An 18,318-nucleotide genomic window follows, 5' to 3' on the forward strand; every position below is an offset into this window, starting at 1 on the left:
ACGTGGTTACCAATTCAACCCTTGTTGCGCTAAATGTTACATTCCGAATTGGTTTCTGCCCTCACCATCGCTCGCGTACACCGTTTTCTTCACTTCATATACAAAGTTAGTTGACTTACATTAAATTTATTTATTGTCTGCTGAATAATATATAACGATTTCTTTTTCGTAATTTGTGGGAACGGTGCTTCCCACATTGTTATCGCCTGTGTGTTGTTGTTTTGTTTGCAATTAATAATAGCTAATCCCAGCAGGAATTCGTTCAATGTTTTTGCATTGTTGATTTTTTTGTTATGCGTTAATGATTGTGTGGGGTTTGTGCGTTCGTAAGTGAGACGAAATAATGCAAAGAAACCGAGCGATTATGAAGCGTTACGAAGCGTTACCCTCGTACAACACGCATTGTTGTGTGCAACGCGTACGATACTGCATGAAAGATAGCACGCAAGAATAATGCTTTGGAAGGAAATATGGTTTATAGAAAACCAAAAAAAAATCTTTGTAAATTAATTGAAAGTGCTAAATAAAACCATTACAAATTAACACATAAGTACTGCTTTTAAATTACTGTTCCTTCGCTTATGCTTACATGCAACATTTGGTTCGATTTTTTGTTTGATTTTTTTTTTTTTCGTATCAACTACTAATTTCCTAAGCCTTGAACGCGCTCGACCCGGTTGTCTGGCCAGCATCGTAAGGATGTGACGAAGCCAAATTGTGCAAGTCCTTCGGCTTTGGCTTTCCTCAACCCGTTACAAACCCCGTTAGCCATCCACCGAGCAAGCGCGTTCGACAACGACGACGATGACGACCGGAGAGTCGCATCCTTCTGTTTTCCCTAACCCATGAGCAAAATTTCAATTGTGTGTGTGAGTGGGTTTCACCCTTTTTAGTGGTTATATTTGCAGCGTTCCGGCAGTCCGGCATCGGAGCTCCTCAACCTCCCACTCCGGTACCGGCCGTCCATCAATAGTAGCTTGCCCTACGTACTAGCGTTCGACTAAATGTTCCAAAGTGTAATCGCACCTCAATGCGCTAATGAATGTTATGAGATTGGTACTAGTTTACGATGACATGGTTCTATTTGCACACTACTGCTATCACTACGGGTTTAGCTAATTACATTTGTCTGTTGCATTTTTCTTCTCCCTACTGGCTAATGTTTGTATGGTATGTTTAGCTTTATTGCCCTTCTATATACTATTACGATTCATCCTACACGTTGTGCTAATGCTAGTGATTTTACATAATATTAAATACCTGTTTTTCTACCTTCCTTATCGTAGCTTCCTGCGCTTTTATAGATTCTTTCCAAAACTTAACTCATCATATGGTTATTTAGTTTACGAATCCAACTCAAAACACTTCTGATGTACAGAATTCGGTACATACACTCAGTTCGATATACACCTATCTACCAACAAACGAAGGAATTAGGGCAATTAAGGTAACAAAACCAATGCAATGGCGATTGTGCACCGATTGTGTTGCGAAAAGTGTGTGCGTGTTTGTGTTTTGTTTGATTGATGCGACAGGATTTTGCATTCCATGCTCACGAAAGTGTAAGTTACTGTGTTACTTTGTGTACTAATTTTAATTAGGCCGTAAAACATACAATCACCATGATGCGGAATGATTGATATAATGCCTTTTTTTGGTAACCACAATGTTAGTAGACCCTACAGGTTATTTCGCACCACATCTCGTACCTCAAATGACCAGGGTGTCCTGGGATATTGCTATTTGCTGGCCTTACGGTTTCGCGCTAAAGTAAACGGCAAGGAAATAATGTCTGATGTAGCCTTCCGTTTGATCATAATCCAACAGCACATACCCAAAATTAGAACAAAAAAACGGAAATTGATCTTCTAACACCGTGTCACCGCAAGAAATTTTCGCTCGGTTTGTTTGCTCGTGACCACGGAGATATACGTTGGGATTTAATGTAATTAACATTGCCGAAAGCTGGCCAAATCTCACAATGCCGCATGTATTTGTGTGCCTCTGTGCGGATGTGTGTGTGTGTGTGTTGGTAAACACACGAACAAATGTCATGGACGGTAGGTTAAATTTTCACCTTCCTGTCGGATCTTAAGTGAGACATAGCGGGCAAACGTCTCGTACTAACGAAAACTTCTCGGTCGTGCTGAACTTTTCCTATTCCCACAAGGATTCTTCCGTATCCAATGCTTGCAAAAGGGATGCAAAGAGAAGCTTCAACGTTCGTTGTCAGAGTTCTGTTTTTACCCTCACCCATATCGCTCATCCCTCCTATTGCCAGTGTTAAATTAGGAGAAACAGTCAACTTGCACACCGAGCAGCAAAGCAAATACATTCATTAATCTTAATTAAACACGCAACAGCCACACAAACTCCAAGCCAGCAACCGGAACGGTACGCAAAGTGTAAAAAGAACGCAAAGAATCCTTTCCCAGCCAGAATTCGTGGAGAAAGCAGTGACACGTGTACGGCGTAAGGACAATCTCTAGTATCCGGTGCAAGTGAGAATTAAATTGGGTACCAGCCAAAACAAAATGTGGAGCAGTATTTCGCTTTCCTAATACGGTGTCGATCCTTGGGGACATGCAGCAGCAAACGGTTTGACTTCCGTTGCGCGTACTAGCCATGCTTGGAGAGAAAATCTACACCCAACACCGTGTGTCCGACGCAAAGCCATCATCGGCAGACGGGAAATGGTTCGGGCATTAACAGCTACGGAAAAAGACCAAAGAGACAAAGCAGGCTGTCCCGTCACGAAAACGGATGCATCGGAAGTCGATTGATATCCGAGTTCGGGGGGTTTTGGGTTGGAATGAAGAAACAATAGAATGAATCTTTTCTTATTCGTATCGCCTGGGTTTGACGGTACATATTTGATCAGAGCTAGATAAGACGTATTATTTACTCATTTCCTTTCTGACGAGGAACCGAAAAAATGCATTAAAGCCAACAATTTAATTACTTAGCAGTGCGGGCCTGTGCTAGGTTGCGACTATAATTTAAAGAAACTTCAAGACAAAACACAATGAAAGAATTCATGAAATCAAATTATGAAATATTTTCTTGAGCGCTTGACAAACAAAGAAGTAATTGTATCAATAGAGGACAATTCTATTAAGTCCTATATATTCAAAATAATGACTATTAATGATGATGGTAAAGGTTGTATACTTTTACACATATTTCATAGCTAAAGTTTCAATTAGGGAATGTACATAAAAAAACTATAATAATTCAAGCTAAAACCATATGTTTCAAGATCTTTCAGTGACACTATCATCACGGTTTTAACTTTTACAAGACAAGAGCAGTACGCTTTTCTACATCGAATCGGTTTTCCAAACGTAGAAGTGATTTCCCAACTTTCTTGTATATTTATCAATTCCTACGGTAATCGGTCTAGCCATGATGCGGCAGTTCATCAAATAGGTATCGATCGAACATCACCGTTTATCAGTCCAGTGTTCTGGACTTTTAGACTAACGAATCAAAACTAGCACTCCATCGAAATATCGGCCACTCTGAGATGACTACATCTCAGGCCTCCACACGTGAATGGAATAAAAGAACTTTTCAGGCTGGGTCCCTAAAGTTGACCGGTGCCGGGCGAGTCTGAGTCTGAGTTGTGAGATCTTCGAGCAACTCACAGAACTCGTCATTGTAGTACTCGATTGTTCTCCGTTGCATATCTAACTACACCTATAGTAGACAAATGCCAGAAATGGCAAGGACAATTTATTCAAAGTTTGTAATGCCCTAGAATATGATATTAAATTAAAATGAACATCACTCATAAGTATCAGAATATTGTCAACAATATCGCCACTAAATTAGTTTAATTGAAATATATTATACAAATGTAAGATTTTCCTGCTTTTCTACTGCGACACATGAAATTCGCAAATCCAGCTATCCCAGGACACTTATGATCGACAAACCAGACTCTCCGATAACTAAAAATATCTCCAATCTTCAGACTACTGGTGCTGTTGCATGAAATGTGGGGAATGGTTTGGTCAAGTACTAGCCGTACCCTAGTTTAGTTATACACACCGCGTGTCATCGCTTCTCGGTTGCGTGTGTGCCATTTGCAGGTCAGGATGCGTACATACGTGCGTCGAAACGAAGCGTTGCACAGTGCATAGCAGACCGGGTTGATGGTGGAGTTGATGTAGCAAAGGGCATAGAAAAAGTCCCACAGTTCCTGCGGGATGCACTTCGCACACGCGGTTAGCGGCTTCAACAGCACCAGAATGTTGTACGGCGTCCAGGTGATGATGAAGCTGAGCAAGATGGCGGACAGCGTTTTGGCTGCCTTCGTTTCCTGGCGCTTTTCTTGGGATTTCTTCTTCTTCTTCACCTGGCGGGCCGTTTGGGCGAGGTTTGCTTGGTGCAGTTGCTGCTGCTGCTTGGACAGTGGCTTCGAGATGATTTTCGCCGACAGCGGTAACCGGAAATCGGTGGTTGCAGTTGATTGTCGACGATTTGCCACCGGTATGATGTAGTCGGAATCGCGCGAAGGTAAAGGACGTCTTGGTGGTACCGTCATTGACATGGGTACGTCGTCCTGTATCATCTTAATCGACGGTGCGCGTTCGTCTCCCGAACCACCCTCAGGTGGCAGCCGGATAAGGATGGTGTACACCGAGTCCTGGCTGACGGAACGCGACCCCAAACGGTTACTGTTCGGTAACGAGCGGGAGTCCCGTGCACCGTGCATATCTTGCAGATGGGCTAACGGTGGCAGAGCGGGCCGAATCGGTGTGGGCGAAATGTCCGGGATCATGCTGACAACGTTACTACGACCTCCACTTCCGGCCACGTATGGATCACGAATCACATTCAGTGAGGTGCATCTGCAATGACAGGACAACGAACTGCATTAGTGCGTGGAAACTTCGCGAAGAGTTGCAAACAGTAGGCTGTGTTTGAACGCACAAAAATACACAAATACGGCGAGTGAAGATGCACCGGAACAGATGAGTTTGTTTGTCCCTTAGCTGACTCACCTGTCCCAGGACAGCTTACCCATCCTTACACAAATATAGGTGAAAGTTGCAAAATTCAAATACTAACGCAAATACGAACAAACGAACGCAATGCCATGAATGAATAAAGTCTCATGAATCACATGATTTCACTATGAACCCGGTGAGTGTTTCACTATTTGAGGAATCTTGATGTTTGTTAGTGCTCATGGTCGCTACGTTTGTGTGTGAAAAGTGCACCATTAAACCCTAACTGATACCACACATGGGACAAACAACAAAGCTCAAAGACTCTTTCTCACTCTCTCCCCATACGCGTATAATGGAATGCAAGACGGAATAGGACACTAAAAACACATCAATGGCACGCACACTAAAAAAACAGGATAACGTGGTACATATACTAAATCATACACCAGCAGTAAAGAGAAATGGTCAGTTCCACGATGGTTCAACGGGATAGCACTTCATGACGTTTGATTGACGACACACGATGCTCGTTATGATGGAAATGGCGTATGGGATGTTTGTGGCTGTGCTTTTATGCTGCAGCGCACGGTGCACAGAAGCCATGACGGTGACAGGGTGGTGAGCTTGTCGAACTGGAAGGATTCGTTCCGTGAATGGTGGTTTGGTTTAATCAAGGTGGGATAATCGATTTATTTTTAGTATTGCAAATAACGCAACATAGCTTTTTTTATTGCGAACTTTCTATAGTTTTCACTTTGAACTTTATAGAAAAAAGTTCACCTCTCAAAATAAATGTATATAAATTCTAATTGAAGTGGAGAATTTGTATGCTAAAAGTAATGCAATATTGTTTTGATTTTTGTTTAGTAATATTCACATTTTTGCGTACTAGAGATAGCTTAGTTTGATATCAGTTTTTATTTAAATTAGACTAATTGAAACAGGCGTGGTCTGGTGATGTATTGGTAGCGGCGTTGGGACACGAAAGGACCGAGGAAAAATCCCATCTGGACCAAACCGTAACAAGGCAAGGATCGATTCATTTTTACCACATTTTAACCAGATAACTAGGCCTAGCTACGGATGGGTTGCCTCGGCTTGGCCCGAATGGGATTTTTCCTCGGTCCTGTCGTGTGAGGGCTGGTGTCGCTACTAATACGCTATCAGACCTCGTCAAATAGATTCATGTTACGAAATTTAAAATAATTATTAAGAATTATTTACTGTTCAGAAATGACCTTTCCCAAAGGTCTTAAACCAACAGCTAAGCTGGAGAAAATGTTTGAACTTTTCCTAATGTCTACCTAAAGTGGAATTAAATTAACAGGCTTTCCAAAACCTCAGCGCATCGAGACGTTCATCTCGGTCCAGCAAACATGAGCCATTTTCTCATGCATAGGGGGAAAGCTAACCTGGCTACCTTAAACAAACCGTACTTTCCCAGAATCCTCTACTCGTTGTACAGCAAAACAAACTCGCTGGAACAAACCAAACATATCGAACCGAAGCAACAAAGCGTTGCCATGCGAAATGACCGGGTCGAGCTAGGGATTTCAGCTTTCCATGGTCCATAGCTCAACGCGGCCGAAAAATGCTTAAGGAAACATTCGAACGCTACAGATTACAGAACGATGGAGGGGGTGGATGAAAATCTAAATTAAGCAGGAGCAAACGAAAGAAACAGACATACATTTTCTTGATATGTGAACGGAAAAAGCTAAAACACAGGAAGCATTAGACTGGTCGCTGTTTGCGACACGCAAGAAGTGAGATGTGATTGCGATGGTTTAGTGGACGGTAAGAAACGGAATAAGCTTATCAGCTTGGCACAGCACAGCTCTATATGGAACATTGAAACATAAAACATTCGTTCTTTTTTTGCTTATCAATTTGAATGTATAATAGAAAAAAGAAAGGTTCGGAGACCGAGCTTCCTCTACCTGGTGACTGAGCTTGGTAGGGGAGTTTCTATGGATACAGGTGTTGCATACCCTAAGTCCGACGGTTCCTCGACGTCATACCCGTAGTCTTCGGAGTCCTCGCGCCCTGAATGCCACCACGCGATGCACCACTCCTTGATGCCGCCGAAAAAGGTGGTCGGCTTTTTCGGGACTCCGTTCATAGTGATCTGCAAGAAATCAGGAAATAAACAGAGTTTCGCACAAAAGATAATGGAAGTCACCGTAAAAGCAGGAAGTTGAGAAAGGATTGTCGATTCATCGATTGCATTCGTCGGGGCACTGTCGGCAACAGACAAAGCTACTTACGCTTGAACGTCGGGACAACATGCCATGTCCGTAGGTACCATCCGGAAGGACGGCATTGGTCATGTAAACGCTTTCCGCGTCCGCCGAAGATTCACTGCGCGGTCTTCGCCACCCGTCCGGATCGGCAACGCTGGCAGGCAGGACATGGCCCCCAGAATGGTTGACGGCTGTGTTTTCATCGCTGAAATGAGAAAAAAAAAATACAAATAAGTTAATTGCACCATTTTAATTGCAAACAAGAACAATCAGTGTGCGTTGGTTTAAGCCACATCTGAAGCTTTACCACTACTGCATTGTAGGGGAAAACTAATTTGTTGGGAGATCGGGAAATTCCATATTCAATTGAGAACTTGCAACATGGATTTCATTTCTGTCTTCCTAGTGTCTGGTTGAGCTAGTTTCTGCTTATGCTAGCAAGAAAAATAGGACACAGTAGTGACCTTTTTCAACACTACTCTGGTGGGCAATTTTAATAATTAGATTTTAAGTAAATTAAAATAGCGACCGTAGGCAACAAAGCACAATAAATTCGTTAATATAGGACCAACTTTTCCGAATACAATTCTTAAAACAGTTTTTGTGTGTTTTATCACATCAAGCTATAGGTATGATAGGTATGATTAATCTAAAACATAGTCAAATCAAAATTAAATAACAATTATTTATACCGCTAAAAAGGCTTGGAGTAACCATATAGTACTACGTGTTTATAGAGAAAAGTTAGATTGTGTGTAATGTGATGGTGTGATTTAGACCTCAAAAATTATATCTCTCAATTTAATCCAATATTCTTTTATGGTTGGTTGGTTATCTTGATTTTGGTTTGTGTCAATTTGTACTGTATTATTTCCAATCTCCAATCCAATTTCAGATCTTCAATAGCATGTTGATCACACTCCTTAAAACACTTTGTATGGGATTCATCTATTTTATTTTCATCAAAATGATCCTTTATTTAACCTTTGCTGATGTTGAATTCCCCCAGCGCAATAACATAGCACACCTTCAAGGATAACTCTTCCATTAACCGCAATTGTTGCCAAATAAACACCACATTAACCAGAGCCACGGTATCTTATCCATGCTTACGAACCATTTTCACCTGCTTTTCACAATTCGGGTAGTGCTCGTAAACTTTTTCGGTTTGTCCCAGGGTTTAATTCAACACTGAGAAGCAGAGAGAGAAAAGGAGAGATACTGTGTGTGATTCGTTTAACCATGTTCATCATCTCTGATCCGAAGTTAAGTGGATTTAATAAAAACTAATAACGAAAAAAGGAAACGCAACTAAAAAATACACAACGTAACAACCTCTTTGCAGCCAATTCAACGGAATGATGGAACGTTGAATCCTTCTTCATCCATAACCTGCAACAAAGAAGAAAAAGAAAGAGACAACAGCCCCGAAATGCGCCCTCACTTTGATAGGGGTACATCACACAGATCTGAGGGCTGTCCGATTCGGTTCGGAGAGTTTAAATCACTCGACCGCAAAACTGGGTCTTCGAGGTTTTCCGAAAACGTACGGCAAAAGCAATCCTCCTCGCACAAAGTGAACCCCATTGAGGTTTTCGGAATTCGGGCTCGTGAGAAGTAACGTGAGAACCTTACTTGGCGCATCCGTTACCTACGGTCCCTGCTTACTAAACCGAACCGGCATCATATCTTGCAGCGCCATTTCCATGACCTTGCCCGTCGCTTGATCTTTGCTTGGGATGGGATTCCACTTTTCAAATGCCATTGGAAACCGGCACACCACCACCATCCGATGCTTCAGCTGCACATTCGTTTCGGTTGTAGGAGTTCCCCCAAAACAAAGCAACCATATGCCGTGGTTAAACCTTGCCTTGGCTTGCCCTTGTCGACACTAAATTCTAAATTCCAGCATTTTCCCGTCCTTGGTTGTTGCTCCTCTCCAAATCGGTCAGCTGAATGTGTATGGTTTTGGGCGGTGGAGTGATTGGGAGCGCCTATTGGATGGTTTTGTCCCAATAACCTCACACACAGCTTGTGCGAGTGGGTAACATGTTTTATTTTCAATTTTTCATCCCACACCTACCAAACTTCATGCGTCTTGAAGTGGGTTAACTGAAAACATTGGACGAAGGTTAGAAAAAAAACATTAAACACTCGCACTCGGAAAACACTCAGCACCCTCGTCTTCGTCGAATGATGTCTGCTGGGATACTTTACAAAAAGGTAGTTCAAACACACACGCGCGTACAGCTTACTTTTGACGTAAAACGATTTATTTGTTGTAAAGATGTTTGTATGTGTGTGTGTGCACTGATGGACATTTAAGATGGGCCCAACTACCTTCATCCTTTGAGACATTAACTAGTACCACACCCAGTCCATCGTGATGCGTGCTGAAATATGGAACCACTTGACTGACTCATATAATTCAAGCTCAGCTCTACCCGTGTAAAGTCCAGCGCTAAGAGCAGCGGATGCTCAAAAGGGTGGTTTACAATTGTACCGTTTGAAAGGCCAGAAAGGAAGTTTTGCCTCCTAGCCTTGATGAACTACACACGGATGCGGCTATCAGCTACAAACGTAAAAGGCTATCCGTTCTGTAAAACCGGTGATGATGCCACTTCACATCGTTTGGAGCGCGGAAGATGCCCGAAGGTCACTGGCAATGGTTGATTCAATCAAGAATTATTTTTCCTTCTATTGGATAAAGTTGATTAAATTACGAGACTGTGGAGGGTTGGCTCTCTAGTATCTTGCACGGCCCTAAGCACCCAGCTCCAACGGCCATCCGGCATGGGATGTTTTCAGCCCGGATCCGGACTGTTCACAGTTTTCTTTTCGTGCGCCTCTTTCGATACTCTGGGCTGTTGTTGAGAAAGGATGACATTAAGTCGGATTGTCGAAGTTAGGAATGAAGTGATTCCTCTCATACATAGTGTTCGTCCTTGGTGAAAGTGACTTGTGCATATCACCTAAAGACATTTTTAATTTCATATTGCAAAAAGTCCAGCATTTGCAAAATTACTTAGCATTTATAGTATTTAATGTTAGCCTTCAGGAGTCATGAAATTTAATGGTACGAGGTACGATTTAAGTTTCGATCATTTGTGTAAAACTAACATAAAGGTTATATTTTTATGCTCAATCATGGTCATGTTGATCATGTTCAGGCAGCGGCGGATCAAACGGTAGGCGGAGTAAGCGGTCGCCTAGGGCCTCGCCGTGTTGGGGGCCCCAAACAACTTGTGCCGATTGTGCGATTTTTGGAAATTTAGCAGCAGAGTTAATTTATAGCATAAAATCTAATTAAAAAGGTAGAAAATTGGTTATCCTTGGTTAGATAATTTTTTTTATTTGATTAGCTATATCGGCCCGGTTACACGGCTACGCAAGAGAAGTATGCAGTGTATTCAAACTCCTTCTTCTTTATCGGCACGACATCTTTAGGATGTTTAAGCCTACCATTTCTATTTTTATTTTTACTTTATTTACCCGTAGGATAGTCAGTGCTGCGTACGGAGGTTTGGTGGTCCAAATGAAATTTTTCCGTGGTCCTGTCTTGTACAGACCGACTGCGCTACCAATACACCAACCCTTATATGCCCTTTTACTTCAACCTATTCATGTATTCTATTTCTTGAACGGGATTTTTTCATCTGTTCGTAAATGATCCTACCGTTAGTTGCTAGAATAGAAACCATGCTTACTTTCACATCCGCAATATTCGCAAGCTATTGCCATTGCGATACTCGTGGTGTGGTATTGTTTTCTCTCCCCGATTGAACCGTGAAAATGTCCAGCCTGCATGTTGTGTAACAGTATTGTGGTGGAGTATAGTGTTTATTATTTCGATTGTCACAATTTGTGCAAGTTTGCAAGCCGGTAATGATGTTATAACCGACACAATCTGTCAGTGTACTACGAAATAGCTAGCATTGATAGCATGAAACGGAAAGCATCCTTCATCTCGCTCAAACTTCCCGTCGGCTGGTATGAAATACCATACAAACCAGCTGTTTTCAGATTCCCGATACCAGGAAAGCATCCACGGAAGAGGAAGCTCCTTGTACAGCAATTTTGGTCGAAAACCGCCGAAAGGTATGCAATGTTTAAACATTAACTTTCCTGTTGGTCGAGTCAAATTTTGCAGTAATTTTGCTCAAAAACGGCCGAAAGGTATGCAATGTTTAAACACTAACTTTCCCGTTAGTCGTTAAAAATTTCTTGGAAAACTACCAGTTTCCGAATGTATAGTACCAGGAGAGCATCCACGGAAGAGGTAGCTCCTGGTACTGCGCAGTAAGGTATGCAATGTTAATATATTAACTTTGCAACCAACTTTCCGCCTAAAGGTATGCAATGTTTATACACTATCTTTGCAACCAACTTTCCGCCGTAAGGTATGCAATGTTTAACACATACTTTTCATACAAACCAGCTGTTTTCAGATTTCCGATACCAGGAGAGCATGTTGTTCAAGAGGTAACATCTTCCATCCCCCTCCCCCCCTTCCCACAACAAGATGGTGGCCATGATGGCGGACAAGATGGCGGACAAGAAGGCGAACACAAGATGGCGGCCAAAATGACGGACACAAGATGGCGGACAAGATGGCGGACAAGATGGCGGACAAGATGGCGGACAAGATGGCGGACACAAGATGGCGGCCAAGATGGCGGACAAGATGGCGGACAAGATGGCGGCCAAGATGGAGGACAAGATGGCGGCCAAGATGGTGGACAAGATGGCGGACAAGATGGCGGACAAGATGTCGGCCAAGATGGCGGACAAGATGGCGGACAAGATGGCTGACAAGATGTCGGCCAAGATGGCGGACAAGATGGCGGCCAACATGGCGGACAAGATGGTGGACAAGATGGCGGACAAGATGGCGGAAAAGATGGTGGACAAGATGGCGGACAAGATGGCGGACAAGATGGCGGACAAGATGGCGGACAAGATTACGGACATAAGATGGCGGCCAAGATGGTTAACAAGATGGTGGACAAGATGGCGGACAAGATGGCGGCCAAGATGGCGGCCAAGATGGCGGCCAAGATGGCGGACAAGATGGCGGACAAGATGGCGGCCAAGATGGCGGACACAAGATGGCAGACAAGATGGCGGACAAGATGGCGGCCAAGATGGCGGACACAAGATGGCAGACAAGATGGCGAACAAGATGGCGGACAAGATAGCGGACAAGATGGCGGACAAGATGGTGGCCAAGATGGCGGACAAGATGGCGGACAAGATGGCGGACAAGATGTCGGCCAAGATGGCGGACAAGATGGCGGACAAGATGGCGGCCAACATGGCGGACAAGATGGTGGACAAGATGGCGGCCAAGATGGCGGACAAGATGGCGGACAAGATGGCGGACAAGATGGCGGCCAAGATGGCGGACAAGATGGCGGACAAGATGGCGGACAACATGGCGGACAAGATGGCGGACAAGATGGCGGACAAGATGGCTGACAAGATGTCGGCCAAGATGGCGGACAAGATGGCGGCCAACATGGCGGACAAGATGGTGGACAAGATGGCGGACAAGATGGCGGACACAAGATGGCGGCCAAGATGGTTAACAAGATGGTGGACAAGATGGCGGACAAGATTACGGACACAAGATGGCGACCAAGATGGTTAACAAGATGGTGGACAAGATGGCGGACAAGATGGCGGCCAAGATGGCGGACAAGATGGCGGCCAACATGGCAGACAAGATGTCGGACAAGATGTCGGACAAGATGGTGGACAAGATGGCGGACAAGATGGCGGCCAAGATGGCGGCCAAGATGGCGGCCAAGATGGCGACCAAGATGGCGGACAAGATGGCGGACAAGATGGCGGACAAGATGGCGGCCAAGATGGCGGGCAAGATGGCGGACACAAGATGGCGGACAAGATGGCGGGTGGTGGATGGTGACACGTGGGTGGTGGGAGGTGGGTGGTGGCTCGTGGGATGTGGGTGGTGACACGTGGGAGGTGTGTGGTGACCCGTGGGAGGTGGGTGGTGAGTCGTGGGAGGTGAGTGGTGACACGTGGGAGGTGGGTGGTGACCCGTGGGAGGTGGGTGGTGACCCGTGGGAGGTGGGTGGTGACACGTGAGAGGTGGGTGGTGACACGTGGGAGGTGGGAGGTGACCCGTGGGAGGTGGGTGGTGACACGTGGGAGGTGGATCGTGACCCGTGAGAGATGAGTGGTGACACGTGGGTGGTGGGAGGTGACACTTGGGAGGTGGGTGGTGGCCCGTGGGAGATGAGTGGTGGCCCGTGGGAGATGAGTGGTGACCCGTGGGAGGTGGGAGGTGACACGTAGGAGGTAGGAGGTGACACGTGGGAGGTATGTGGTGACACGTGGGAAAATGGTGGTGACACGAGAGGAGTGGTGACACGAGGGGGGAGGTGACACGAGGGGGAGGTGACACGAGGTTGGAGATTACTGCTAATTGACGGCTAATTGACGGCTAATCGACGGCTAAGCGACGGCTAATTGACAGCTATTTGACAGCTAATTAACGGCTAATAAACGGCTTATTGACGGCTCATTGACGGCTTATTGACGGCTAATCGACGGCCTTTTTTCAGTGCCGGTCACTCAGTAACTCAGGGGCTCAGGCACTCAGGGGCTCAGGGGTTCAGGTGTCTGAGTGGCTGAGGGTCATCTCTTGAAATACATGCTCTCCTGGTATCGGAAATCTGAAAACAGCTGGTTTTTATGGAAAGTTAATGTATAAACATTGCATACCTTTAGGCGGGCAAAATTACCAGGTGCTACCTCTTCCGTGGATGCTCTCCTGGTACTATACACTCGGAAACTGGAGTTTTCGAAGAAATTTTTCACGACCAACGGGAAAGTTAGTGTTTAAACATTGCCTACCTTTCGGCGGTTTCAAGCAAAATTGCTGTACTAGGTGCTCTTCCGTGGATGCTCTCCTGGTATCGGAAATCTGAAAATAGCATCTTCCTTAAACTAGTGAACGCTCTCACGAGTTTGATAGTAGGCAATGCAATAGTGATGGGCAAATTATTTATTGCAATAGTGGGCAGGTTATTTCACCTGCAGCGCAAATTTATTCCACCTCTTGAAAAACATGCTCTCCTGGTATCGGAAATCTGAAAACAATTGTGTGCGCGGCAACGGTATAGTGGTTTTCATAGTTGACCAGCTGATTTGGTCATTGGACAAATTTGTCAGCATTTTGGCAACTCTCGTGGCCCTGCACCTAATGGATCAAAGAATGCTATAAAACATGATCAATTGTTGAAAAAGTTCAGTAAGTAGGAGTGCACCACAGAAATCAACCGTTAATTTTTGTTCATCGCCTAAAACATCTACATGAGCGGAACAGGTTGCTAAGAAATTTCGCTGATTGTTACCGAAAAAGTAAACCGATTGGAAACTGTACCTTGGGCGAAAACATCGTAGAAGGCGTTGGACTAATCAGTAATCATAAATGTACGTAAATCGTAGAAAATGTGATCCAAGTAGTGGCGTTATGGTTCTCCTTAGCTCATACAAACGCTTATATATAGACTAGCTTAACGGCCCGGTTTCAGAGCTACGCAATAGAACTCTGAGTTGTACGCAAGGGAACTTTGTTTTCGATACTTTGCTGATGTTTGTTTGATCATGGAGGTAGTCTTTCAACACAAAAACTTGACTTGATTTTAGTTTTCAAATGCTTAAAGCTATGCAAATCTAACCGGCTGTGCATAACACAAATTACTATTATTATTAAATAAAATTTGCGTTGTTTGCTTAATGGGATACACAATGTTAAACAATCCACTAAATAACAAATAAATAAAAGAATCGAAATTCACAACTTAGTAACTCGCTCATTCTGTATTGCAAATCGTACTGGATTATATTTCTGTTATCAAGACTCGGATTACAAGTCACGGTGATGAACAGATCTGGTTTGCCCAAAAGCACAAACAATGATCATTAAATTTTGATACTCTGCCCTCATGTATCCGCTGCAACTGAGTGTTGCATGGCGAATATCCCGGAAGCACAGCGAGCGAACCAATTCGATGGCAAAGTGCTCCTTGAATGCTGTAGTTGTAAATTCCACCACGTGCCGCTTCTCGAAATTGGCGCACGTATGATTGTAGCTCCATTTAGAAGAGTACAGATATAGTGATAACTGGTGTTGGTGGTGATATAGCCGGTTCCGTTATTGTATTCGAAGATGATGATGGCCCTGGCGGACCATTTGAAGAAGATGATTAGGGGTGGCCCAGCGGCGAATAAAACGGTAGGCGGAGTAGGCCCTTTCTTACTGCGCTTTTCGCCTTGTCTCATTTAAGTCCCCTCAATGTTCCCCTTCCCTCCTGCATCGTTTTTAAAATTAGAGGCCCCAACTATAATTCCGCCCTGGGCCTCCAAGGGGATTGATCCTCCACTGTGTTCAGGGTACAGCAAATTAAAAGGAGGAAATGCCTTAGGAACTTATTGTTTTTAATGGGCCTCGTACTAAAAATTTTAAAAAATCATGTATTTTGCAGCGAGCTCTCCTGACTAGTATTTGAAAGTTGTCAGATAGCTTTAATGTTATCGCAGCACTCGAAAACTCAAAGACTGTTAAGAGTCTAAGCTATTTTGTAGCACAAATTGTTGAAATGCCAGGCTAAATGTTTAACAAGGTGTTTAGAATATCGCTAATATGATTTCTTCTCATTGCAAAATTACGGAATGCGCAATGCAGCAATGCGAAGGCAGATTCACTGGACAAGCAAGCGTAAGAGAAAGCGTTTTTTGTAAAACTGTTCCATATCATCCCAAGAGTTCGCACAGCAAATTTTCCTTTCTCGGTAGCAGATCATGCGGGAAGTGGATGAATTAGAGAATAGAATATCGCTAATATCATCCTAATAATATCCTTTTCTCGATCTTTCCAAAAATGTTCCTGCGACCGACCTTGGTTTGGTGGATGCTCCGTAGATCGTGGATTCATCAGAACGATGTCTCAACTTGTGTTAAATCAATTTGGATGGACATCTACAGCGTGTTACCCTGGCAACGACAAAACCGTGTGGCTCCGGAATGGGGTTTCATGATATGGACCATCTTAGGTGGTCCTGCGTGGAGTTTGAAATCGCCAGACCATTTTTGTTGGATGCTGTAGGGGTGATCGGAAGGCTTCCGGGAACTCCAATACGCTATGTATTGGGTTGTAAAAACATCAAATTCCGCTTCGCACTAAGGCTTCTCTTTTGAATCTTATACTAGATCCTTGTTTCTCCTCTCTCCGTATCTCTATATTTATTTCAACCCACCCTTTGTCTTCTGTTGTCTTTGTCTATTAATGTTCTTTGTAGTTCCATATAAAGCTGATGAGGAACCAGTTGCCTTCGAGGACAACAGTAAAGCTGCCAAAAAGGAGTCAGACATATAAGCGTATGCTTGTAGTCCATATGATCGTATTTGTTGTTTGTTTTATTCGGCTCAGTCAATTTAGGACGCAGCAGATTGTTTTAAAGAAGATCTACGAAGTTGCACATAATCAATAACACAAACAATAGGACATACATAACCAACAACAACAATGGTGCGATAACAAATCCACCAAATACAACAAAATACTCTAACTCAACTGAACATGCCTTGATAAGGCAAAATTCAAGGAGGAGTAATAGCTTAGTCCAATTATTAGCTTAAATTATAGTTTTAAGCTTATTAGCTTATATAATATAACAAAAAAAAACACATATAAAACTCATCATTGCTTAGATTTGTTCCATATATGTTTAAGAAATCTCTGTTTAAAAACCTTCCCGGTAACGCTGTAAATACGATTTTCAAAGTGTCTAAAGCCTGCCAATCTCGCCCAACAGCCGACAAACCCTTCCTCCACACCATGCAGCTGTTTCGTGTGCCATGAATATCTTCGCCTATAATCGTTTCCGCGTATCAGACCTCCAGATATTGTTCTTCCGATTTGTAGACGATTGCCGTCGGAAATTTGCGTCTTCCTTTTACCGCAGATTTGCAGCGAAATTGGTTCGATCTGATGCCGATATAAGTGTGACCATGGCAGCTACGTGACGCGGTTGTTATTTTATAAAATTTACGTTCCATACCCCGTCTCCACCAAAACGCGTGCTATAGTGTACAAATTCTTCCACCAAAAGTTGCACGCTTATAAAGATTTTACTTCATTGTCATTGCTTATCTGTCACCTGGCTTGTCTCGCTCTGGCAGCTGATAAAGATAAAGCTGCCATACTTTGCCATCGCACGCTTTTCCGGTAAAGTGCGCCATCAGATTCGCAGTGCAAACGCACGGACGCACGCATTCTCGTACCACTTTCGCCACACCAGATGGAAAAGTTGAAAAAGTTCGACAGCCTCTAGCACAACGTGAGCGACATTATAATGGAGCCTGACCCCAACCACACCTGGTTGGTTGGTCGTTGCTATTGGGTACGTAGCTCGAAAACTCGCCAGCTGAAGGGATGCGTCCCGAGACTCTCACCAGAATGATATTCCTCTCATCTCCTGAGTATCTGTGTGTGATTTTTTGTTTTTATTTTTGCTTTTTTTTGGTAGAAAATAATTCTTTCGCCAATAGTACACCCCACAAGTACGTGTTCTAACAGATGACACCGACATGATGTTAAGCCACATTTCGTTTGGCGAAGGCAAATTAGGTTAACTTACTTTAGAACGGCGCGAAATTGGTCCGCCGTAACTCCTGCCGTAAGGCATGTTCCACTGTAGCACCGCAGCAGATCGTGCCTCCTGGCATTATTTACGTGCTGGTTACTTCATATTGCAGAGATTCATGAAAAAGAGCATGCTTCATTACTGTGGTACTTCTAAGCTCTGCGCAAAACAGAGGAAAAGTATTGCTGGACCACAGGAATAAGGAAGCAGCTTTGTTTGCGTAATGATTTATTACATTACCACCCGATTGGGAACGAGATACCGTAATCTGTGTAAGTTTACAGCCGGTGCATCTCCTCCCATCTACCAACGTTTTTCTGCTGCTTTCATCACAATTTTCCACAATCTGTTACATCTAGTTTCTTCGCAAACTTTTCAATGTATTATGCAAAACCACCCGGCATCAAGATTGGTTTCAGTCTGTTGAAGAAGCATATGGTA

The 18,318-nt window shown here is 43.8% G+C and overlaps 1 protein-coding gene across 1 annotated transcript in view; it reads right to left on the bottom strand.

Annotated features, from left to right (window-relative positions):
- Positions 1–3,764: 3,764 nt before the first annotated feature.
- The window catches only part of LOC128296959 (muscarinic acetylcholine receptor DM1), a 30,795-nt gene continuing 16,241 nt past the window's right edge, over positions 3,765–18,318 (bottom strand). The window contains exons 2-4 of the mRNA XM_053032500.1: positions 7,226–7,406; positions 6,950–7,086; positions 3,765–4,856 (exon numbers count right to left, since the gene is read on the bottom strand). Of these exons, the coding sequence (XP_052888460.1) occupies positions 4,040–4,856; positions 6,950–7,086; positions 7,226–7,406 (1,135 nt within the window). The 3' untranslated portion in view covers positions 3,765–4,039. The remainder of the gene's footprint in view (positions 4,857–6,949; positions 7,087–7,225; positions 7,407–18,318) is intronic.

The sequence above is a fragment of the Anopheles moucheti genome, chromosome 2 (assembly GCF_943734755.1).
Source record: "Anopheles moucheti chromosome 2, idAnoMoucSN_F20_07, whole genome shotgun sequence".
Lineage (NCBI taxonomy): Eukaryota > Metazoa > Arthropoda > Insecta > Diptera > Culicidae > Anopheles > Anopheles moucheti.